Source organism: Grus americana, chromosome Z (assembly GCF_028858705.1).
Source record: "Grus americana isolate bGruAme1 chromosome Z, bGruAme1.mat, whole genome shotgun sequence".
In the NCBI taxonomy this organism is placed as follows: domain Eukaryota; kingdom Metazoa; phylum Chordata; class Aves; order Gruiformes; family Gruidae; genus Grus; species Grus americana.
In genome coordinates, this window is record NC_072891.1 from 16,532,250 (window position 1) to 16,558,547 (window position 26,298).

At 40.9% G+C, this 26,298-nt stretch overlaps 1 protein-coding gene across 1 annotated transcript in view; it reads right to left on the reverse strand.

Moving 5' to 3' along the window:
- Positions 1–18,794, reverse strand: part of OXCT1 (3-oxoacid CoA-transferase 1) — a 90,371-nt gene extending 71,577 nt beyond the window's left edge. The window contains exons 1-3 of the mRNA XM_054810405.1: positions 18,522–18,794; positions 15,559–15,667; positions 14,069–14,159 (exon numbers count right to left, since the gene is read on the reverse strand). Coding sequence (XP_054666380.1) covers positions 14,069–14,159; positions 15,559–15,667; positions 18,522–18,605 — 284 coding nt within the window. The 5' untranslated portion in view covers positions 18,606–18,794. The remainder of the gene's footprint in view (positions 1–14,068; positions 14,160–15,558; positions 15,668–18,521) is intronic.
- Positions 18,795–26,298: the final 7,504 nt, after the last annotated feature.

A 26,298-nucleotide genomic window follows, 5' to 3' on the forward strand; every position in this document is an offset into this window, starting at 1 on the left:
AAGAACATATTTCAAGAGTTCCTGTAACAAAAGGGCTCTGTAAAAGAAGCTATTTCAACTTAAAAAAAAGAGATTAAAATATAAAACTGGAAATAAACAGAGATGATACTACAAAGTCATGTTTCTTTCACATTTCCAACACATTATGCAGGATGTTGGCAGACTTTTACATCTGTGCAAAGTTCCTCTACATTTATGTCAGTCTCTGCAAAGCCTGAGTGGAGAACTCAAACTTTCCACTCCCACTACAGGAAAGACACCATGATCCAGAAGCACCTCACAAAAAGTGATGTATATCTGCCACTAATTGTCTCAATTCAGTATGACTTAATTATCCACACAATGGCTTAGATTTCAGGATAAGAAATATTGAAAAATATTAAAAGAATCCTTTAAGAAACCAAATCCAGTATCTAGCATGCCGTAATTAACATGTACATGTGCTTATAATATATACATTCTATCAAAAAAATGACTCCTGAAGCAAAGCTCCAAAAAGGCTGTCTGTATTTTCTAATTCTACTGATTGCTTTAATGAAATATATCCCTTTCCTACATAAATCTCACCCTCTTGATATTCTTACAGCATCATGTCTACAATACAGCTTGCTTCTCAAGGTAGTGTCAGAAATGAACTCTTTCCACTAATGACCAGATGAAGAAAGTAATGCATCAGACTGCTTTCCCTCTATTCTCCCTCCTTATACCTTACTCAAATTATCAGTAAGTATATCCCCTAACCCTGGCTTTATAAGCTATGGTGATAAGGAAAAACAATGTAAAGGAGATATGTATCAGTGCTGTAACACAAATCTATACTCCCCATATGATAAATAATATCTTACTCAAAAAAGGGGGGAAATCCCAGCTTAAAAATCAAAATACGATGCAAAGTGAGCTGAGAGGTATTTGTTTTGTATAATAAATCAGTGTAGCATCAGAGGAAAGAACCCATGAGCCACAACCAAACCTCACTGAATGTATGTTAATGTTCCACCACTTCAGGATCCACATCAGGCAACCCAGCTGCAAACTCCTGGCATCCTTTCAAAAGGACAGATTCAAAAAGTTTACTATTATACAATAGCTGCATGGACAATGTATTGGGTTTGCTTGGCAAGGTTTTGGTAGCAGGGAGGCTACAGGGGTAGCTTCTGCAAGAAGCTGCTTCCCCAATATCTGACAGAGCCAATGCCAGCCGGCTCCAAGATGGGCCCACCACTGGCTGAGGCCAAGCCAATCAGCGACAGTGGTAGTGTCTCTGGGATAACTTAGTTAAGAAAGAAAAAAAAAAAAAGGAACAGCAGCTTTTGCAGCCAGAGAGAGGAGTGAGAAGATGTAAGAAACTCTGCAGACACCAAGGTCAGTGAAGAAGGAGGGGGAGGAGGTGCTTCAGGCACCAGAGCACAGATTCCACATGCAGCCCATGGAGGACCCCACGCCAGAGCAGGCAGAGGCACCTGAAGGAGTCTGTGACCCCATGGGAAGCCCGCACTAGAGCAAGCTCCTGGCAGGACCTGTGGACCTGTGGAAAGAGGAGCCCACACTGGAACAGGTTTGCTGGCAGGACTTGTGACCCCAGGGGGGACCCATGCTGGAACAGTCTGTTCCCAAAGGTCTGTACCCCGTGGAAGGGACCCACGCTGCAGCAGTTCATGAAGAACTGTAGCCCATGGGAAGGACTCATGTTGGAGAAGTTCATGGAGGACTGTCTCCCATGGGAGGGACGCCAGCTGGAGCAGGGGCAGAGTGTGAGGAGTCCTCCCTCTGAGGACGGAGAAGCAGCAGAGACAACATGTAATGAACTGACCACAACCCCCATTCCCCGTCCCCCTGTGCCACTGGCAGGGAGGAGGGAGAGAAATTGGGAGTGAAGTTGAGCCTGGGAAGAAGGGAGGGGGGGGGATAGGTGTTTTAAGATTTGGGTTTATTTCTCATTAGTCTGATTTGTTTGGTAACGAATTAGATAATTTTTTTTTTCTAAGTTGAGTCTGTTTTGCCCATGATGGTAATTGGTGAGTGATCTCTCCCTGTCCTTATCTCGACCGGGAAGCCTCTGGTTGTTTTTTCTCTCCTGTCCAGCTGAGAAGGGGGCGTGACAGAGCAGCTTTGGTGGGCACCTGGCCTCCAGTCAGGGTCAACTCATCACAGACAGATGTGCAGTGAGAAACACCTCTCAACTACATGCATAATGAGAACAATTTTAAGGTTAGGACTGTTGTGATAGCCCACTTCTATGCATACTCAGGCATTTTGGAAACTGTATGAGAGGAAGTGAAACAAGCTTCTCTGACCCAGTTTTCTGAATTTATTCTATGTTCTCTAGATGTAAAGAAATTTACTTACTATAAAAGCTTTCTCCACTCCCCAACTCTGACCTATTAAAAAAAATTAAAAATCTAACTCTGATGCAATGTTAAAAGTGTTGCAGTGCCAAAGTCTCAAGAATAAAATGTGCGCTGCTTGGGAACAACCTATATTTCTAACTCCCTACAGGAAAAAAATCCAGCAGTTTGAAAGTAAAAGAGCTTGGAATAGAGGAGAAGTCTTGTGGGCAAAGAAAGGGATTAAAAAAAAAAAAAGAATAAAAATACAAGTGCCAGAATTTCCCATATAGGGCCACACAAACAAGACAATCTCACAAGAAAACCATCAAACCCTGATCTCTCATTATAAAAGGTAATCAACAAATGTAACAGTTTAGCCAATATCTTATAGCAGTTTAATGGGTTTGTATAAATAGAGTACTGTGTAGCAAAAGTACAGAAGTTAAACAAAACTGCAGTGCTTTGTAATGCAAGAACAAGCATGAGCAGCTTGAACCGCTTAGCAAACTGGTTTGCTACTTCCACATATCATTCAGCTGCTTAAAACTGCTTTTACTATTGTAGAAATTGCAAGTTATCAAATAGAAACAGGCAGACACGAGATTTCTGCGTGCAGACAACAAAATTGTGAGCGCACGTTCAGATGAGAAAGGGATGGCAATGGAGGGTCAACAGCAGATCTGCAACGGTCAAAGACATTTCTGCCTCATTTCACTAAGATGTATAATCCTTCCTCCTACAGTCTCAGAAGCTGGACTGGAGCACATTGTCCTTAACAGGATTTTGCAGGATCCCATACAGATACACTTGATTCCCTCATCTACTACAGGAAGTTATCTTCTCTCAAACAAAACATTGTAGTTACAAAGTTCCCTATAGTAATTCAATAAAAAATTGCATGAAATTATTCTCTGTCACACTCATCCCAAGTTGTTCCTCACTTCTTAAGTCACTTTTTCCTCACCTCAAAGGCAGTCAATTTATTCAAAAATAAAATTGCAATGAACATCAGTCACTGAGCACACAGGTCATACAACCATACTTCCCCAGCACAATGAGAAGAGGAATTTTACTTTCAGAAAGTCATACACCAAGAGGTTCTGCCTGCCTGATAACACAAAATTACTTCAATTCCCAGGTGCATTTCTTCTTCAGAGCAACATCATAAAATCTAATTCTTGTTACTCATCTTATATGTTTATTTAGATGCAAATTTCTTAAAAGAAATATTGTGCCATCCATCTTTCTTAAGGATGCAATCTGCATTCAACTTTCCAGCTGAAATAACCCTTTTGCTTTCCATGCATGTCAGTTTTCCTTTCATCTCCCTCCAAAAACTCATTTTGAGTGCTTCAGCATATTTTACATTTCCTGTGTTTTTTTCTTATATTTGAATGTCCTAAGAAGCCAACATTTTACACAGCAGTGAAAATGTTGTTCTCACTCTTATTCTCCCTACCCTTTGCTCTTGACTTGACATCTCTATTCCAGAGTAAAAATAAAAAACAAGTTCCAGTTTAGGTAAATTTCTTTAAATATAACATTTCAATATAACGTTTTTAATGCTACTTACTTGTTCTACCTCTCCATATTTTACTGCTTTCTTGGTTGTTTTGTTTTAGGTGCCAAAGTTTCTTTAACTTTTCAGCTTAAATTATGTCAATGCTGAAAATGTTACCCCTAAAATATCCGTCCTGCAGGCAATGCCCTTCCTATCAAATAGTAACCCTAGAAAGGAAAAAAGGTATTCTGTCAAGTGCTTGGAAAGAATACATTCTATACTAAAAGAAAATTTGAAAAGCTGGGTTCAGTCCTTTAAAAATTTAAACAAAGGTGAGTGCAATAAAAATGCATTGCCCTAGACAAGAAGGAAAAAACCGTGGTGGAAGTTCATGTAATTATGTATGCTGTCGGAAGAGGGAAAGTGCTAGACACATCAGTGCTAGACAGAGAATGCGTTCTTTTTGCCCTCAAAATTGTTACAATCTCTCAAAGTTTCCCCATTCTGTACTAGGATAACAACTGAATCAACAGAAAAATGAAACACATATAGGAAAAAAGATCTAATCTGGCACTCATCAAGAACGTAGGTGACAAGTTCCCCGTTCTACTGATGTGGAAGAGAAAAAGTAATCACAATTAAGGAGGTCTGGTTGTTTAGCTACAGAAACCTTCCTATGGTTTTGTCCGTCTCAGACCTATGAAACCTTCCTGTCAAAAACCAATGTCTGCCTTTTCTCATTAAAAAATTAGCCTTTTCTCATTAAAAAATTAAAAAAAAATTACTCCTAGCCGTATCTAGCAAACTGGAAGCAGTCAAAGGCAATATGTCAATGTGGCACTCCAGATAAGTGGTAATTTGCAGCTCTCAAACTTTTTTTCTTCGGTGGCTCAAGCAAAACACATTCTACATCACAGGGAAGAAGAAACTACCTAAATTTCCAAGCTGATAAAAGCTTTAAATGCCACAAGCCCTACACAGCCTGATGAAGCAGGGAATAGAAATTTGCATTCTTATACAGAAAAAAGGAGACTTGGAATATCACACCACTTTAGCAAGAGATGTAAGACCTCTTTTTTTTTGGGGGGGGGGGGGGGGGGTTGACTAAAAGGAGATAATTACATTCTCTTCCCTCTCTGCATTTGCAAAGACATTTATAAGTGTCTAAGAAAAGTGAGGATGTTCAGGACAGACTGGCTGCCCTTACTGGGAACACTGGAAACCGCTGGTAAGCGGTGTCAGTTAGCATGAGGGCTTCATTCTACATCTCTTAAACAGAAGTCTTCCTCTATACTTGTTCAAAGATTCTCCAGGACCTGCGGTGCATATTCCTGGGAGATCCTTAGACCAGAAGTCACTGGTTATGAAAGATTAACATGAATATTTGAGTTTTGGAGAACTAAAACACGTTGGCCAAAGAGGAACTAACATGATGCCCTACCTGACCTTTCTCCTCTCATAATTTGGGGATTGGAAGGATGGAAGGCTACCTACCTCACCCCTGAGGACTATGGATTGAGAAAGAAAAGCATGCAGGAAGAATCCTGGTGCAATGCTCCACCTCAGGCAGAAATCAGTTTCCTACAACTTGCTGTTGCTGGAAAAAACCCATATTTATGGTTGGTCCTACTCCTGGAGAATGCTTTATGTAAAGACATTAGTCAGCTTCTGGAGATACATGAGCAGTCTCCAGGCATTCGGCAGGACCGAGCGTTGCACAACTATGCATGAAACTTGATAACAGATGGACCTGTTCCAGAGCTAGAAATTTTCCTGGCAAGAGGCTAGGACTAGGAGAAGGAAACAATTTCCTCTATGATTTGCCACTTAAAGGAGGCTTCATCTCATCTGTTTTATTTTGCAACATCAGCTTTTCAGTCCTCAAAAGGATCTGCTCCAAGTTACATGCAATTATGTCTCCTGATAGGTCCACACTTCCTAGGGAAGTCCAGACATACTCCCCAACTAAAAGGAATGCATCAATCACCTGTTTGGCACCTCTTAGCAACACAGTCTTAAGCTTTCAGGCTTACAGGGGTGCCAGACTATAGCATGAACCTTTACCAACATCAAAGAAGGTATGGGGCTGAAGATGCCATCTAAGTTCTTAGTAATGCGCATAGTATAATCCCGGCAGCACCAGAAAGTGATCCTTTATAGCAGAAGCCTACTAGATGGCATTTGTCAGAAGACACCAAACAAAAGTGCAGGCACGCCAAGGGTAAAATAAATGTGGACAATCACTCACACAACAGTTCTTGGTGACTCATCTTCCCCAGTCATCTAGCTGTCTTTTAACAGTGAGACTGTGTCCTACAATAATCCCTCATACATTACACTGGAAGATTACTAAGGAGCCAGCTCAGATGCTGCTCCTTTTCTGTCTTCCACTTCCAGCAGGGTACATAGAATGAGGGCAAAATGAGCAATGTGAGTCAACTAACAGCGAGAGGAAAACAGATTCAGCTCATAGGAAGGTAAATTAGACAGAGGCATAATGTTTATTTGCCCTACTGATTCTTGGAACACTGTCTTCAGCCATCTTTTTTCTTTCCTTTTTCCTAGGACATTTTCCCATCTGTCCTAATGGGAACTGCTTAATGGAAAGCAGAAAAGAGAGGTAGAAGCTCTCTCAGGGAAGGTGACCAAGAAAAGAGAAGGAAGAGGTAAGTATGGGTGCTGCCCACAGTTCTGATCAGGAGAAGGAAGAGGTAGGACAGAAAACAATCCAGTGGGTCACAGCTCCCAGAAACCACAGAAACTGTCTCACCACCTTTTTTTCAGCCCATGGCAAAGGACAAAAGAAACACTGCACTGAACCTCTCTCAGCTCAGCAACCTGGGAGTTCTTCCACTTTGAGGGGAGAAAGAAGAAAGAAAACAAGGGAGCCCACAGTTGAGCATCACGAAGCCCTGCGTGCAACTTGGCATGACTGAGCCTTAAACTTCCTCTGCTCCTTCTTTGCAGTGTTTGCACTGCACTCTTCTCCCTTCACTACTAGACCCTTTTTAGGGGAACTCTGTCCTCTCTGCTCTTCATCTCAGCTCCAGCCTCGCAGTAAAATGGCTGTGTCCTTCCTCCGCCATCCTCCTTCAGAAACAATACTCCACCCCTGTAAGAATGATGGGTGCAGACATACAGGCCAAGTCCATCAGAAGGTTGTGAATGTATATAATTTTTGAAGAGGACAAGTACTGTGGCATAGTTACATGAGCCACACTCTCCTCTTTCCAAATTCCTTTCTGCTGTGAAATGGCATATTGTGTTCTTAATGCACACCTGCAGCCCAGAAAGCCAATCGGATCCTTGGCTGCATCAAAATAAGTGTGACCAGCAGGTCGAGGGAGGTGATTCTCCCTCTCGACTCTGCTCTTCTGAGACCCCACCTGGAGTACTGCATCCAGCTCTGGGGTCCTCAGTACAAGAAAGACATGGAGCTGTTGGAGTGAGTCCAGAGGAGGGCCATGAAGTTGATCAGAGGGCTGGAGCACCTCTCCTATGAGGACAGGCTGGAAGAGTTGGGCTTGTTCAGCCTGGAGAAAAGAAGGCTCCGGGGAGACCTTAGAGCAGCCTCCCAGTACCTAAACGGGGCCTACAGGAAAGCTGGAGAGGGACTGTTTACAAGGGCATGGAGTGACAGGACAAGGGGTAATGGGTTTAAGCTAAAAGAGGGCAGATTCAGATTAAATACTAGGAAGAAATTCTTCCCTGTGAGGGTGGTGAGGCACTGGAACAGGTTGCCCAGAGAAGCTGTGGATGACCCTTCCCTGGAAGTGTCTAAGGTCAGGTTGGATGGGGCTTTGGGCAACCTGGTCTAGTGGGGGGTGTCCCTGCCCATGGCAGGGGGGTTGGAACTAGATGGTCTTTGAGTTCCCTTCCAACCCAAACCATTCTCTGAGTCTATGATTCTATTAAAACAAATAAAACAACTCTATTCAGAACTTTCAAAATTTACCATATTTTTCCTTCACACTGAAGTTATATGGAACAGACTTAATCCAATAAACATTTGAATTTCATCATGAATGCATCATACTTCAAAAGTCTCCTGGCTGAAAGCTAAGTTTAACTTTTATTGTCACTTTTCTAAAACCCAGCTGACAGAGTTCCTCGACCATGCTGAGTTCTATGCCTATTTTGTCTTCCTCATGTGTAATCACAACCAGAAATCCGTCTGCACAGCTGGTTTCTCAATAGTTCCATGTAGTGCAAAGTTTAGTACAATTCGCCCTGCCAAAATCCTAAGTAACCTCCACACTAAAATTAGCAAGATGACCTAGTCAGATTTTCAGGGATTTGCAGTTCACAGTGTCACCAATTTAACAGCTGTAATAAAGCATCTGATTAGATTCTTTACAAAAAATGAGATTTAAAAAAAAACAAAACAAAAACCTGCTTCAAATCTTCAACTTAACACTGAAAATATCTTATATACCTTGCCTTATTATTTTGGTAACTTGCCATGCGCAGGATTTTACCTAACTCCACTCTTCTCTCTCCACCAAGAAAGATAAAAGTCATTGGTGAACTTGTATTTCACTTCTGAAAGTATAGTTAAATTGTGATCATTAAATTTAATTTCTTATGCAAATACAAAAATGACACACACAGCGTAAGGTACTCTGAGCATCACCTTGATGATATCTTTGTGTACATGCAAGTTTTCTTTCCAGTCCCTCATAGCCTTTTTCAGGTACATTTTAGCACCCCCTTCTGAATCAAGGGATTGTCAAATCCATGCCATTAAAACCACTTGACACTTTATATTATGTGAAAAAACTTCTCAACTTTCTGTGAATTTGGAATGCAACTTCTAACTGACAGCATTTATATATATATTTAAATATATTGTAACATATAAAAGTAATAGAAATATATGTAAGTATATATAACTATAAAAATCATATATTCATATATATATAAATAAAAGTAATAATAAGGATGTAATTAAGCCATAGGAGTTACATAAGCAAGAACAAACAGGGAGTCCGCAGCAAAGATGGCAGCCACATTTTGTTTTTAAAAAAAAAAAAAACTCAAAGCAATGACTGAAAAATTACATAACCTTAAACTTTAATATACATAATATTTATCAATACTGCCTTAAATTCAAAATATTTAATTGCTCAGATTATAAAAATATCTTTTGTGCTTTACAATATGGGGTGCACTAAGTTTTCATTGCATCCGATGCCATAGAGTAGTGCCTTATCTGGAGATTTGGCAACTGCAAATAGCCCATTAGGAAAACAGGGGTATTATGTTCAACAGAACTAAGTAACAGCATACTCGGGCACCATGACCAAGAGTTCAAATGTTTATCTCAGAGCTGTTTTCTCCTTACTAATACATAACAATGTAACAGAAGAAGAACTTGTCAAAAAGAGCACAGAGACCAAAGGTTCAAAAAGCTGGTAATGCCCTTTAAGCAGACTGTCTGAATCTGTAATAATCTGACAGCATGCTGTCAGCCTCCTTTTAAGTAATCACACAGGTGATTAGTAATCAAGGTATTAACTGTGACTTCTCTATTTTTACTGTAAGTGAAACCCTACTGTTCAACACTATTGCATTCAAAAAGAATGCATATTTAAGTCTCAAAAGCAGACAAAGCCCAGAGGGAAGTAGGTCATTTGATACAACAGTCAGACGACATGTGCAGCTTCTACATGTAATGGACTTCATTTTTACCAAGTACAAATTCAGCCTATTGAGGTGGTAAAGACAGTGTTCATCTCAGAATGTGATTATACCCAAAATCAGTTATCCATTTCATTAAGCAAAATTAACTAAAAATAGTAATTGTGTGCCAATTTCTTAAGCTTTCATTTTAAATATTTGGCTGTGTTGACAAGTACATAGTTTTTGTTGCAACACAGATACTGGAACAATACGTCTGATAGCCTTCATTAGGAAAGTCTTAGCATAAGCAGACCTGTAACATCCAAGTCCACTCTAATTTGAAATCAGTATGCAATAAGATCTGCACAAGCAGATGAAAAAACAGCCATGCACAAGAAGGTACTGTATACTAATCACAACTACATTGGGAATTTACTGAATCAACATTTAAAATAAGGACCTACTGATGTACGTGGAGCGAACCAAATCTAAGCAATAATGCAGCAAAAATTTTATAAAATGGATTTTAGTAGCTTACGGAGACAGAAACCTCTAAATTTAAAGGGTTTATAATAATTCAGTGTACAGGAAATACTTAAAATATGAACAACATAGGCAAAATAAGTTATAAAGGAAGGTGTGAGAGGTTGTATTTTAGAAGTACACCCACCCACCATGGTATCTTTCACAATCTCCCTGGTTCACAAGCTCCAATTTCCCCAGCAGCAAGTTGAGTAAATACCAGAGATACTGGATATTTGTATTGCTTCCCTTTCAAACACTTTGCCTTATTTGGCTTGGCAAAAGAGTAACTACTCTTGAAGGGGCCATTTCACTAGTTTGCACACAGCATCCACATGAGCATAATGCACTGCAACAGACGATAAGCTCAGCAGTATGATGTTTCTAACTAGGGTGTCTAACAGCACCCTGTACACGACTGTACAACCTGTCCTTGGCAAGCCTTTCAAAGGCCAAAACAAGGACTTCACCTGCCAGCAACTACATGATTTGAACAAGGATTTGCAGGAAGAATCTCCTCCCCATTACGCTGCAGCACAGAACAGCAGGGTGTGGACTTGTGAACATCCTACTCCTTTTAAGTTGTTTCCAGACTCTGCCAAGCATTTCTAAGCTTTGCTGAACCTTCTTTCCAGCTATAAGAAAGTTGGTAAGAGCGCTTCAGGACTTCCTAATTACTGCTCTCCCCTAGATTTAAGTGAAGTACTGTCTCCATTGCTGCTATCTTAGTAATAAACAGATAGCTAAGACATTTCATTGTTCATGCATATTGAAAGACATGTGACTTAATACATGTGGCTGCACTGCTCTCCAAAATAGGTTGTCTGTCTATGCACTTGGCTCCTTCCCTGCTTCAATTACAAGTTGCCTGCTAACCCCGCTGCAGGATGAGAAAACCTAACCACAACCAATTACCTCCGGCTTGCTGGAAGAGCTGGAGAAGAGAAAGCAGCTGCAGTCAGGAAAATGAAACACAGCAGGGCATCAACTACAGCGTAACAGCACCAAAGCAAAACGCACTGAATCCTGAGGGATGTTGGAAAGTGGCAAATTATTCATCCCACAAAGTACATGACTTCTCAAGATTACAGGAACAATTCATCCTTTGAATACTATTGCTGCAGGTTATATGATTGCTCTGCTACTTCAGTTTTAAAATCCATTTACTAGTATTGCAATACTTGATAATAACACTATACTTTTGGACATGGTATTAGAAGATGCTTAAATGGTATCAATCGCTGTGATAAGGATTCTAACTTTATTAATGATGACATCTGTCATTAACCTGGTTCCCAAACCCCACCAAACTATAGCAGGTTAAGTTCCATATAACAGTAATATAATAAATAAAAACAATAGATGAGATTGTATTTTATTATTAATTTAATTTCAAAATAAATGATACTGTTCAATATGAGAGCAAAACCAGGATTTTTACAAACTAGACTTTATGAAAAGCCTAGATGCCCTCAGGCATTTTCAAATCATCACACTGTTCTGTGAGGAGTGTAACGGACTTCCATGAATGTTCAGGGAAAACTGGTTTCAAGAAAGAAAACGAATTAAATTTTGCGTTCTCGCCAGCAATCAAACATTTTACAGCAAACACTTCAGCCTCGAAGTCCAAAGAATATTCAGGAAAGTTAGCATTATTTCAAGCAAAATTAATTCTAACATATAACACAACCAACTGTATGCAGAATGCAATACAAAATGTCATCTGTTCCATTCTATTCCACAATGCTTCTCTCTTTGTCATCTGTTCCATTCTATTCCACAATGCTTCTCTCTTTACTTTTCCTCACATTCAAATCCTCACCTCATTCCCAGGAGCATCTGTGCAATCTCTATCTACGTATATGTGCATCATTCAGAAATAGGAGTATCAGGAAAGTAAGTGATGTCTAAGTAATTGATCTTTCCACTCAGAATTATTTCTGTCTCTTTCTCTCCCCTTTTTATCATCCAGCAGAAACTGTTTCCCACAAGAGTCTAAGGAACTTGAGTCTGACTGTGCATGTGCCAAATACCAATACAAATTATATTTGTTATCCAATTAATGTGCAACGGCAAGCACGAAGTACTGAAAAAAAATTATCAACATATTTGAACTTCAGCCTCAGAAGCCTGGAGAATATCTATATATATACACATACACACACACGTACACACATATATATAGTCAGCATTATTAGATAAATCCCACCTAATTCACTTCTTCTGCAAGGCTAAAGGAATTGAAGGAGCAGGGTTTGACATCTTCTCATTTTGTGTGAAGAATGAAAGTTCTTTATACCCAAACAACCTTTCTGGCTCACATGAACTTGTCTCTCTTTTATTCTAACGTAGTTATAGAAGAATGAGGACAGGCTGAGAGAGTTGGGATTGTTCAGCCTGGAGAACAGAAGGCTCCAGGGAGATCTAATTGCGGCCTCCCAGTACCTGAAGGGGCCTACAGGAAAAATGGTGAAGGACTGTTTATCAGGGAGTATAGTGACAGGACAAGGTGTAATGGGTTTAAGCTAAAAGAGGGCAGATTCAGATTAGATGTTAGAAAGAAATTCTTTACTGTTAGAGTGGTGAGGCACTGGAACAGGTTGCCCAGAGAAGCTGTGGAGGCCCCATCTCTGGAAGTGTTTAAGGCCAGGTTGGATGGGGCTTTGGACAACCTGGTCTAGTGGAGGGTGTCCCTGCCCATGGCAGGGGGGTTGGAACTCGGTGGTCTTTGAGGTCCCTTCCAACCCACACCATTCTGTCATTCTATGATAAGAAAACAGTTTCCTCATGGTTTGGGTTTTTTCCCCCTTGCAGCTCTTGTTCTGCAATTGGATAAAGACTGAGCTTCTAAAGAACAGACGGGAGACTTCCAACCCAAGCAAAGGGCTCATAATTGCAAGCATTAATGAAGTTCCATGAAAATGATACAGAATTTTCATTATTATTTCACTACAAATACAGCATTCAAAAGTAAAAAGTTCACAGAAAATGTAATAACACAGATATTACCATTTGCTGAAAGTAAGCAATGTAATAAAAAATTTAAAAAAAACCCCAACAAAACAAACTGAAAGAATGCTCACAAACTATCTTCTTTACCAAATGAGGTGTGTAATCCCAGTACATCTAGCTGTCAGAAGATTCATTTCACAAGACAATAGACTTTAGGATGAGCTCCTCATCAAAACAAATTTGCCGAAGAGAATACAACTAGGAGACATCAGTCTTCCAATATTCTTTAAATCTACAATTAACTAAATTACACTGGAATGATTACATTGCTGAAGGTGACAGTTAATAGGATAAGTCACTGAATGAAGGTTAGGGCCACCTGCAGATGCTAGTCATCCAACAACACTGCAAGGAACGGAATATCAGTCTTAGTGACCAGGCTGATTTCAAATACAAGGCATTATATTCTGCATATCAATATTTTTTTTAATTTAATTTCTCTTTTATCAATGCACTTCAGCAGAAGTGGCTGTAGTTATTTCTCTATATGAAGATCATTAGGTATTGTGGAGTCTACTACAGCTTATGTAAAAATTAGTCCCAATGAGAAACTGAGAAATTACATGTAAAAGAATTGTCAGCCCCACATGAATTTCTTAATGGGTAAACACTAAAAAAAAAGAATCCAAGACTCATTAAAAAGGCTCTCCATTCTTTCATCATAAATATTCTTCACTGTTGTGTTGCCTGGGCTTTTTTTTAAGGAACAGAATTACAATAAGAAGGTCAGAAAGCATCAAACTGTAGTTAAAAAAAAATCCCTAATTAGCTCTTCACACACACAAAAAATCACTGATAAAACATTTAAAGCACCTTAGTCAGAATTTTCAGTTACAGTCAACCAGTTAAATATGTATAAATACATGTAATTCTAACTGTCTACAACAGTGACAATTGCTCCTTGACAAAGCTGAGTATACATACAGTACTGTACTTTCTGGGCTCATTCAAAAAATAATGCTTTCAAACAAAGCTGCGTGGTTAATATGAAAATTCTTATGATGAAAAGTAAGACTTTTTCATACATACCAGCCTTTTCACATAAATGGAACACTTACTAAACCACGGACATATGAATACCTACCCAGCATTATTACTGACTGCTGTTATTCCCTTTACTCCAGTCTTCAGTAAACCTCCAATGAGGTTTTCAGGAATCCCACACAATCCAAAACCTAGGTAGGGTAAAAGAAAATTGAATATGTAACAGGTGTTTTAAAGAACACAGATTAATCACATGTCTGAGAACATGCATTGTTTAATTAAAAGTCTTTTCTGAGTATAACAAGCTCCTTAGCTAAGCCAACACCAACACTTTTGGAAAGAGTTGCACCATAGTACTGGAATCTCCCAGTCACTAGATACTTCCCAGTTTGGATGAAAGCAATTTAACCATCAGAGGCCTGGTCACACACAAATGGCCTCTGGAGAAGGGCTCCAAGGACCTTGGCTCTCCTGATGTGTGTACTGCACTGTACTCATTCCTCCTTCTCCCTCTACCCAACTAACCTTCAGTTCTTTGCTGCACATAACGTCAAACAGGCGGAGCCAGGAGTTCTCCCATATAGCTTAGCCTATAATTAGGTGATAAAAATCTGACAAGCTTAATGCTCATAGGAAGATGTGCAACTGGAAGCACAGTAACTCAGATCTCCACCCAGGCTGAGGTGCCTCACATTCCTACCTATTATGTAAGAACCCAGTATGCCTAAAATAAAATACCATGCCACATTTGAGGCACCTAAGTCTTAGGCAAGGCTCTAACACTACAACTACTATCATTTCCTTCCCAATCACTTAGCCTCAGTTCTTCTTTTGATCCAACAACAAAAAAAAAATTACAATAATTCTTCCTAGAAGGCATTTTGCCTTATTAAACACCTCCAGTTAGGTTTCCCATGTTTTACAACCTTACATTCATTACTTCTTCAATACTAAAAATTGTTTCTAACCTACTAAAAAGAGAGATTGCTTTTCTTTCACTAGATTGAACATCATGAAATTGTGGAAATCATCTAGAATATTCAAAAGCTCGAGTCACAGTGAAAGTCAGTATGACACAACTTCTTGACTCTTCTGGAAATGCTACACATAATCATTTCGTGTAGCATAGATAAGTATTATCTTCACTTCCTACAGCCAGAAACACGTTTGATGATTTGTTCAAGGTCACAGAGACCCAGCAACGAGGCAGATACAGAACAGAGAATGACACCATAAATACTATCAAACTAAATTTTATTTCTTCACTATCTGAAGTAACAATGCTAACTTGAAAAAGTCCATGTTGATTTTCTGCATTCAAACTGGCACAAGTAAAGTCTAATGCTTCACTAGTGGGGAGAAAAACCTAATGATTTTTCTGAGGCTTTTTCCCTCCACTAAGAAACAAACTGTCATTTTCTCAGAGAGTCTACCCCTCATTAGCAGAGTAGGAAATCACTTGTTAAAATACCCATACAAGTATACGGATTCTCAAATTAGTTAATATTAAAAGAAACATGGTAAACTGGTAAAAAGTATCTTATTAACACTGAACATGTGATTGCATCCATAAAGAATTTAAATATTTACCACCAACAAGGATAGTTGCCCCATTGGGTATATCTTTTACAGCTTCAACAGGATCAGTATAAAATTTGGTGCTGCGATGACAGCTGGTAGAAAAATAGCATCCACAAATCTGGAACAACATTAAAAGAAACAAGTGAATGAATAAAAAGCTTTATACTGTAGCTTTATCATGATGATCATCCCTCTTGCTAGATAAGGGGGGAAATACACAAAAAAAGATATTGCTACTGTAAACACTAAACATTGAGGAGGGGAGGAAAGAAGGGTTCAGTTCTCCAAAACAAAGACTCTATTGTCTCTTTATCCCCCACATCACCCATATTTTACAAAATTCATATGTATTATGAAAGCTTTAGGCTTAATATGAGCTGCATCAATTTGACAATATCCAAACAGATTTCAAATTTCTGAATTCTATCCTGAACTGCTGATAAATTGTGACTTATTGTGAACAGATTCACAAACGCAATTCCTCAGCACGAGTTAGAGCAACTCAAAGACTGCTTTAACCTACATATTGCTACTTGTGGCTTCAAAGATATCCAGACACTAAACATAACCAGAAATGGCTGAAGCAGAGAGCCACCACTACCACAAAATCTGAGTGGAGGCCAAGGAATAATATGAAGTACAGTGCTGTGCTGGCAGTACAGTAAGCAGGGACTCCCTTCAACAGACTGGAACTCCCCCCAGCTTCCTAATGCAGTCTTAGAGCTCTTTGTGTTGTTGAAGAACAACCCAGAATCAGGGAGATTCCAACAAACTGATGAAATAGGGAGGGCAAAAGGCAAATAAATATAAACCCCACGAACAAAACTAGACTTTACAGTGCAAAGCCATTACATAGTAACCATCATAACTCATCTATTATATTCTTAGGTCACAGTTACCCTAGCTTTTCTTCTTTAAGTATTTCCCATTAATACTATCATGCGTTAGTACTAATCAAGTACTGTCAAGGCACCAGGAGCAACTGACATTTAAGTCACTACAGTGACACAGTCTCCATAAATTGAGAGTATTTGGAATTTAAAAATCTACCCACTGGTGTTTCCACTTCTAATTTGATAGTAGACGTGAGAAATTTTAAACTGGAAAAGAAGGAGAAGAATGAGTAAATAAATAATAAACAAGCCAAACTACAGTTGTTTAAAGACAATAGCCTAATTCTTCTCTAAAGAGTTGCCTTAAGATCCAGTTACAACCATGGCAATAATTTTTGGCTCAGTTTCAAGATTATACAAACTGCCTTCTTTATAAAATTAAGGCTGCAAGAGTTTACATTGAATATTAATAAAACCTTTCCGAGTGGAGGCTTATCTCCCTTCTCATTGGAAACACTGATGTTCCTCTGTTCTGGCGGGCTCAAAGAAAAAAAAAAAGTGTGTGGGTCATAAGGAACAGTGCCAGCTGAGAAAAAGATCCTTCCCCATGCTTAATTATACCATGGCTATTTCTTTCAGAAACATTTTTTCATAATGACATTCATACTGCAAAGAGCACCTCTTCTGGTCACATTTGGTATGCAAGTGACAAAAGTCACTTGCAATTAAGTGCTGGCAGCCTCATAAGCCCAGGTAAAATAGGGCTGCAGGCAGGCACGAGGGCCAGGGCTGGAGGGAGGCCAGGCCACTGCTGTGTCCCTGTACTCACACATAGGAAAATACGTTAAAGAGACCATGTGGTACCTTTTCTTTAATCTTCCCAACTGCCTGTAACAGTGGGGAACAACAGAGCAGCATGTGTTATACGTGCGTGCCTTCCCAGGTTGGATGTCTCTAATGAGTGTACATGCCCTTCGGTACTAAAAACTTTCTTTTCAATCCCTTTCCCACCCACTCTGCCATTTGAGAGCAATGGGCTTTCAGGGAATCAAGGTGCTAGGGATCACCTGGTAGGAGCTGGCTGCAATTCTGGCAGCCCAGGTTTAAGAGAGAAGTAACACAGAGACAGATGAATGCCTAGAATGATCAACAAAATTGAAGTAAATTTCATAGAAGAGCAAAATATAACTTAGCAAAACAAAGACTGAAAGAGTATGATTATTGGTCCATAAAGACATCAGGAAGAGTAAACATGGGCATGAGAAAGTCAGTAGTTGAGCTGTTTGAACTAAAATAAAACAACAAAAGCCACAGAAAAAATTCTGGCTGAAGAGACAAAAAATTAACTTGCCTATGGTTACACGTGGGCTGGAAACCATTAGATTAGTGAGGTTTGGCAGAAGCTTCCCCCAGGGAGAGCAAAGCAAGCAAGCAAGCAAGCTAGCTGCACTGCTGAACTCCATGCGTTTAGGAATGGCAGTACACAGCGGGGCTGCCAGGGAGCTGTGCACGCCGACCTGGACTCTCCCTGCCTACACCTGCAGCCTACCTTTAGGAAAGTCCGACGTAGTGAAAGCAGGATTGAAATACACACTAACATGCTGTAATTGCGCTACCATTTCAAACGCAGAGGAAATCAAAAAATTAAGCCTCAAAGCCAAACCTCCGGTCCCGGTCCCCCAAGGTCACCGCATCCCTCCCCGCTGCCGGGATCAGGCCTGCCCCGGGGCCGCGCTCTGCTGTGCTCCCTGCCGCCCGCCTGCCGCAGCGCCTGGGGGCCTCCTTCGGGCCACAACGGTCACGTTAATAGAAAAAAGAAAACCAAAAAGAAAAAGCCCATCACTTCCCCACGGGCGCGGGCATCGCCACCCTCGGGGCAGCAAGGCGGCCGCCCGACGCCGCCCGGCTCGCCCGCCCGCGGGAGACGCCGACCCCCTGCGGAGGCGGCCCTGAGCGCGGCCCTGACGCGGCGGGTACCCCGCCAAGGTCACTGCCGCCCAGGCGGGCGCGGCGAGAACGAAGGCCCGGTGGGCAGGGGGAACGCGGAGCGGCCGCGGGTCGCCGGCGGGGCCGACCGCTGTGGGGAAGTGCGGTGAGCGGCGGTCCGGGTGTCCGGCTGCCCCCGCCGCCTCGCCTTACCTCAGCCCCGGCGCCCCGCGCCCGCGCGGCGGGAAGGAGGATGCGGCGGCTGAGCGGCGGCAGGAGGAATTTGTACGCCGCCATCTTCGCGCTGCGCGACTCTCGTGGAGAGGAGCGGAGGTGGCGACGGAGCGGCGGGCTGGGCTGAGGCGGTGGCTCCTGCTGTCCAACGACGGGCGAAGGGAGCGCGAACGGGCAGGAACGACGGATCCCGCGGGCGGAGGGAGGGTGGGGGGCTCGGCCTTGACGCACGCTGACGTCGGCTGCGCCCGAGGCGGGGCCGACGCCTGAGGGGAGCCGGCAGCCGCCGGAGACCCGGCGGCTGCCGGCTCCCCTCAGTCGGCGGCCCCCCCACCCCCGCCTTCAGCCGGCGGGCCGGGGCGTGGGAGAGCTGTCCAGCCGTCCCGCGGCTGCAGAGCCCAGGTAGCCCGGGCCGGGCGCTGTCCCACGGGGGGGCCGGCGGCGGAGCTAGGCAGGGGGGCAGCTCAGTGATAGCCCCGACGGAGCATTCAGCGGTTTTGTTCTTAAAAAACCCTCAGACACACGGAAAACACACGTGAGGAAAACTGTCAATGTTACAATTATTTAAATTGTAAGGGAGGTGGGGTGGTGGTGGTGTGTGTTTCCCGTTTTCCTTCCGACGCTCCACTACTTCCACTGATGGGCAACTCCGATGCGCCATCGCAAATGTCTCCCTGTGAAGTTAAGGTGGGTTAAATTTCTGTCCTATCACTTTGTGACCGAGGGCTAACATCACAAGAATTGAAGTAAGGACAGAGGCTTTGAACAGTTAATTTTCCAATGCGTAGCCCTCAGGGTGAGACAGGGTCCAGTAAGCACATGGTCTCCACCGTGCACTTGGATGCTATGTTTGGGTGGGAAAATGTTACTAGAATAGATGTATACTTGTTTAAGCAGCCACGTGATGCGAACTGCTGGCATTGCTGCTGCTGCTAGAAGGAAAATTCAAAGCATGCCTCTGCCATTATTTACGCTTTCTAAAAATACCCCAAATGATCAGTGCATGCCCTAATGATGGAACAGGATTCACAGAAAAAAAATGTGAGAAGCTGTTTAGATGCAGGAAAAGAGAAATTCCCCTCATGCACATGACAGAAGATCAGACTTCTTGCGGGTCACACTGTTCCTCGTCTGGTTTCCAGGCTGTCTGCAACGCAGCTGCCGGCCTCACTGTACTTAGCCATCGTGGTATGAATGCATAGCAGGATAATTTACAACGAGGAAGCCAAGGTTTTAAGAGCGCGCTGCCAGACTCCAAATTGTGTGTGCATACCCAGTCCATTTTGTTTAGAGCGCTGGTCCAGCCTTGCAGGTGCTGGGCTGTGGCCCCTGCCATGCCTCTCACACATTTTAAAAGGTGGTGGTACCCATAGTTAAGTTCACATAACAAATAAACCTTGCAGATGCCAGTGAAGCGTGGTGGAGACACCTTTGCTGTTGGGAATGTTTTGGGTTGTTTTTTTTTTTTCCTAGATATTCACCATATTTAGCTAGTCAGTTAAGTCTGGGGCAGTTCCAGATCTACAAGGGGCTTAGTGAACTGAAAAACAAAATAACAGCACAGCTTGTATCCTGCCAGGGCTACGCATCAGCAGAAAAGTTTTATGGGACTGGATTTCTGAACCTCGGTTGTACCTAAATTTCATATAGGCATGTACATTCTTTACGTCACATTTCCTTTAATGAAAAAAAAATCCCTAAGCATTGAAAAACTTGTCTAAAAGAAGTTCATTCTCTTCAGTTCAATAAATATATTCCTCTAAACCAACAGTGTGCATTCTCAAACTTACCAAAGTTTCCACTATTGAGTACTTGTCACATACCCAGCTAGCATTTATTTTGCACGGGGTTTGCACTATTTGGGACTCCAACAGCATTCCTCCTTGCAGGCTTGAGGAAGGGGGCTAAATGCATGCAGTAGGTATAGTGCATGAGTATTAATACCTCCTTGGAACATCTATTATGCAAAATTGGTAATTCTACTTACAAAAATTACAGTTTCTGAACTGGGAAATTAGGGGAATATAACTTTTCATTATCAGGTGCTATGGGTTATCTAAAATCAAAATTATTTAAAAAAAAAAACCTATGCAAAGTCCACTTGCTTTGGACTGCAAGCCTCTTATTTTGGCTTACAAAAGTTGCAAAGATAATGAGTAGATAAAAGAATTTGTTCTGGAGTAGTTTATAAAAGATAGTAGATCACCTACTTTGTCTTAATTTTTAAGATATCTTAAAGCTCTTCACACAACAAGGAATACAACTAAGCAGCCAACATGAAACAAGTCTCTAAAGTGATCAAGACTATTTTAATATGAACTTATTTTGCTCACTGAAGTAAATCACGTAACAGTGGTAGCACACAAGTCAAACATTTTTCAAGTTCAACAGCATTTACAAATTAATAGTGGGAGAGTTTTGAGCCCTTGGTGCCAAAAACAAGTCAGCAGGTAGGCATTCTGGAGCTACCACAGGTTAATCATTATATACACCATATAACACCAGCTTACTTATACTATTACCAAGCATAATGAGACGTCAAAATCAGCACTCCAATACAGTGAAATAATATTTCCCGAAGAAGCCATCAAAGAATTAGCAGATAGACAGGCTATTTTTATGTGTTTGATTTACCTGCATAGGGGAAATAACCCAAACTATGAGATGAACACCTTTGTTTCTAGACATATTTCTTAAAACTTGTTTATACTTGACCCAGATGTTAGCTAATTGAAATTTAGCAATTTACCTTTCTTTCAGATCCATTGGAAGTTGGCAATAAAATTCAGTTATCGAGGCATGAAAATCACATATGGAGCCACACAGAAGGGAAAGTTCTAGGGAACAACTAGAACACACAGAGAACACCTAAACTTACCTCCAGCATGTTAATAGGTCCCAGTTCTGAAATGGTTGATGTATAAGTACTTCTGAGTATTACTCAAAATACTAAAGTACTTTTACATTAATAATTTAAAAGTACTTGAAACTAATCTTTGGATAAAGTGGAATGAACATGATCCCCTTGATATGGGACGGAAAGTCAAATAAAATTGAATATTTCATACCTTCTACAGCTTTCTGCAAGAGTAGAGTACTACAGGAAAAACAAATAAATGAAGGATATAAAATTTATGATGCAGACCTAAAGGCATTAGATAATTATAAATATATTCCAACTGAGAACATAAAAATAATTACAAGCTCCTGTGCAATACATTCAACAATTTTAAGATCAACTCATAGCATTTACAGGAACTATATTTACCTAGGGGAAGACAAAAGGGCTGCCACTTGCATCACAAATGATTACACTAGTAAGCCATGTGAACTTAAATATTCAACTTATTAACAAGGTTCAGGTGAAAGGAAGGTCATTACAAAGAAAAATGGATATTTACAGGTCTAGTGAAAACTAGATGAGTTAAAAACCAGCAGAGGTTTGGCAAATGAAAGTTCACACATAATTAAACATAAATACCAAAGGCAAAATTAAATTGGAAAACAAACAAACAAAAAACACCAAAAAGCCAACTTCTAGACAGTAATGGTAATGTAAAGCAAATGAGAGAAGCACAGAGCCAAGATTTTTGAGAAAACAACCCATGGAGCTGTTGAGGAATCCCTTTGCCAACCAACTCTGGCAACATTTTCTCTTCACAATTCTAAGCTGAAGATCAAAGAGGATACCAAAGTACGAAAGGATCCTGAAGCTACATAATAAGGAAGAATCAACAACCCTTTGGCAAAAGCAGTTCTTTATCCCTGAAGGACCTCTTGAGAAGACAATAGAAAGTCAACAAATATTTTTGTTGACTTGAATATTGTAGTAGAATACAAGAGCTCACTTAATTAAGAATATAAAAAAACATAATTGGATGAGCAGGTCCATATTGTGAAAAACAATCTGAGGAGATTTTTTGGTTTTGTTTCATACTAGTCCAGTTTCCATTACAACACTCTCAGATTTTAGGCCGGCTGCCCTACTTTCATATAAATGATACAGAACAGAAGTTTCTGTATCATGTCAGACTATCATATCATTATTACAAGCTAAGATAAGCAACTATGCAGAATCTCTTAGAAGTGACTCAACATTTTGTACTTGGTCAAAATTAGAAAATTAAAGTTACTACAGCAAGTTATTCACTTACTAACCTTGATAGCACTGAGAATTAGCCACTGAAATATCAGCAGTTACATCAACAGTTAAATAGTTACTTCAGTTCAGTAGTCTTAAAAATCCAAAGCCTTGGGCTTTCTGACCACTGCAAATACTGCACCCCAAGTCAAAACCACAGTCCTTACAAGATGTAATTATACAGTATTTAAAATTAAGGTGTCATTTTTGCTTAAATAGAACCATAAAGTCTGTACTCAGCATGATCTTTGGCACTTCTATTCATGTTCATATATTGCATGTTTAGTAACTGTCATCAACACTGTCTAAATTAGTTAAGCGTAATAACCTTCAACTGCGACAGTCAGTATGTCTACTAGTTCTGGGGAAGGGATAAGTGACTTATCATTCCTGTACAGCAGGAGTGAGGAAAAAACAAAATGCCTATTCAGCTGTACAAGTTCCATATGTTTGTGTATTGATATTTACAGAGGCTGGTTTAAATTCTTATTCAGAAAACTCTCATAATCTCTTACTCCTCATTTTTGCCTGGAATTTTTTGCTGCAAGAATGCAACAGAACAGGAAAGTCTTTTTTTTCCCTGCCTCTGGCCAAGCTGAACGAAAGGGGTTCTTTTACACTCCATACCAATACTGTTGTAAAAGAGTAAAGGTAAACATAACGAAAGGGGCTAGAAAAACAATAAACTGTAAACAGGAATCCTGAGCAGCTGTCACACTGCGTGTCCATTCATGTTTGATAGCACTACTGTAACAGGCTTTTCCAGATTCTGCAATGCAACGTTACACTAATAAGCTGCACGGGGTGCTTTCAAACAAACCTCATCAGCAAACAGAATGTACTTTAAACTCAGAACCAAGGACTTTGTAAAACTACTAGTGAAGAAATCTTTTTCCTTGTATTTGATACACAACTTACAAAAACAAACACAGGACCTTAAGATGATAGTGCAGCACTTTGGTGGCAGATGTACACAGTGAAGAGATCACACCCCCACACACCCTGTACCTCGCCACGGCTAGTGCTGTACAGTAAGACTACAGGACAACCGTCAGAGTTGGAAAATCAGAAAAGCAACACCTGCCTGGTCTGCAAGTTTCACCTACAACTCTGGTTTCCTCTTTGAAACTTGGACTTTGCCATCCATTTCATGGGTGTGGAGCTTAACTGGCAAGCACCATTTCTTGGCTACAAGACCCTAGCGTGCAAAATAATGCATGCAATCCAAGCCCCTGTAATATTTTTATCATCCACTGACTAGGGAGCCAGTTGCCTGTGTGTGTTGACAAAACCAAGTGCCAACCCATTCTCATCTGAATTGTTTTGCCTAGTTCTGCTAGTCCATGCAGCTGCTGGAGGAACAGCTGTCTGGAGCCCAGAACAGCTTCCCCCTTACAGTGGACAGCTCGTCAATGGCTTGGTTAATATTCTCAATGGTGCAAAACTTACACATCTAATAGGAAAAGCAGACAGCGATTTCCTGTGACGTTTCGTTTCTCAGTCTCAATCAAATGAACAGAAGAATTAGTAAGGAAGGTAGCTTAACTTTCACGTGGGATAGATGCAAAATCTGTAACTTTTTTTAAAAAAATTTTTATAAGGTAATTTAAAATGAACTCCTACCATTCACTTGTCCTTTTTAAAAGGCTTCTTAGAATCAGTTTTAGAATATTGGGTTTTCCTTCAGCTTCCCCCAGTTTAGGTAAAGTATATCCATCTGATTTGAAACCTGGTTCTACAAATACACGCTGAAAAGGAGCTTGGAAACCTGTTAAGCCTAAGCAGCAGGTTCCCTGCATTTACAAGCACCTAGCTGCCTGTTACAAAGCTGTCGGGCCTCTTCCTTTCAATTTCATCAGCTCGAAACATCTCATCAAAGATCTCGATGGTTTGTTCAGGCACCAGTTTGAAGCCATACCCTAATAGTTCACCGAAGGCTTCCGTACTCTGCTTTTGGGGCTTTGTAGAGTTTCAGGAAACACAATCATTTCAGATTGACATCACTACCACGAAGCATCCTAGTTAAAAGCTGGACTGTATTGAGCGCACTGATGACACCCTGTGGCATCCTGCTGAACTCTCAAACAGACAGGGCTTCCAGCAGCTTGGCATTTATCTTCTTTCAGCACCAATGCCTGTCCTCACTTCAGACTGGCGGGTCCCAATGAGGTGCTACTTCTGTAGTAAGTCTGGCATAGAGATCTTTAAGTACCAGTGGTACCATGAAAGACTGGCTGAAACTAATTACTATGGGGATAGCAAAAAGGGTCTCAGATTCCAACATGATTTTAAAGCACCTTTAGAATGTATAATTCACATGACTCTAGATTATTTATCCAAGCAATAAACATGATGCTTTTTGGTTATAGTGCATTTAATTTGTTACTAAATTCAAGCAAGCATTTCCAGTCTTTCACTTAGCTTGCCAGTTATCCACAACAGGAATCAGAAAATATGTCACAAATCCTGGATTTGCCATTTACCTCACAGGGTAAAACCTTGCCATTCCAGCAGTTTGCACCATAACAGAGGAATTACTTGTGACAAGAATAAGTCTTCATAATCAGTATGCTTATATTTATTTTCTTTTGCCTTTGAAAGGGTATTTGAACATAGGTTCAAGAGGATACTCTCAGCAGTCACACTCCCAGGTAGCAGATTTCCTGCAAGCCAGCCAGAACACCGCAGACACTTCACAGAGACACTGCTCCATGCTTTACGTACAAGAAACACAGACTTCTCACCCTAGCAAGCACAGTATGTGCATTTGCATAGTTGAACATTCAGCTGTAGTACAGGAAAAGGGGTGGGGAGGTTTTAAACACAGATCAGCTTCTCAGTTGTGTTCATCTGAAAGGTGGAATTCCATAAGCACAACTTAAAAGGCAGCATCATAAAGAGTGGGAAGAATGGGCAAGAGAGCAGAGCAGCTGTTCAAACTAGTACTCTTCCAAGACAAACATATGCCAAACTAAGGCATGACAACTCTGCCTTGCATTCTCAAATACATGTTGCTTCTCATCCATCCCATGAACCTTTCAAGGAATGCTTTGGGGTTTTGTTTTGGTTTGGTTTTGGTTTTTGGGTTTTGTTTTGTTTTTCCCAAGGGAAACCCCACAAGAACTGGAAAAGCTTTAATGCTAAGTGCTACACAGATTAAAACAATACCCCAATTAGTAGATTTAATTTTGCTATGATCCAAGGGAATTAACTGCATAAGACCTTTTATGGTGGCACAAAACTTTACTACAAGCCAGATGAAGGTTCTCTGAGGGTACATTACACATTAAATTTTCAGAACTAAGTTACAGTCTCACCTTATAGATGCCTGGATCAGCTTGGTGATCCAACTGCAGACTAGATCTGTGGAAAAAACAGGCAGCATCCAGTCAGATAAGCGAGCTGACCTTACACATCAAACTGTCACATGACTCTAGGATTAATACAATTAAAGATGGGAACACGCAGTTAGGGACATGAGTCTCGTCACTTGTTTGACCAAATGACATTACTTCTGTGTTAGTGTGTTGGGTTTTGTGTGGCAAGGTTTTGGTAGCGGGAGGGGCTACAGGGGTGGCTTCTGTGAGAAGTTGCTAGAAGCTTCCCCTGTGTCTG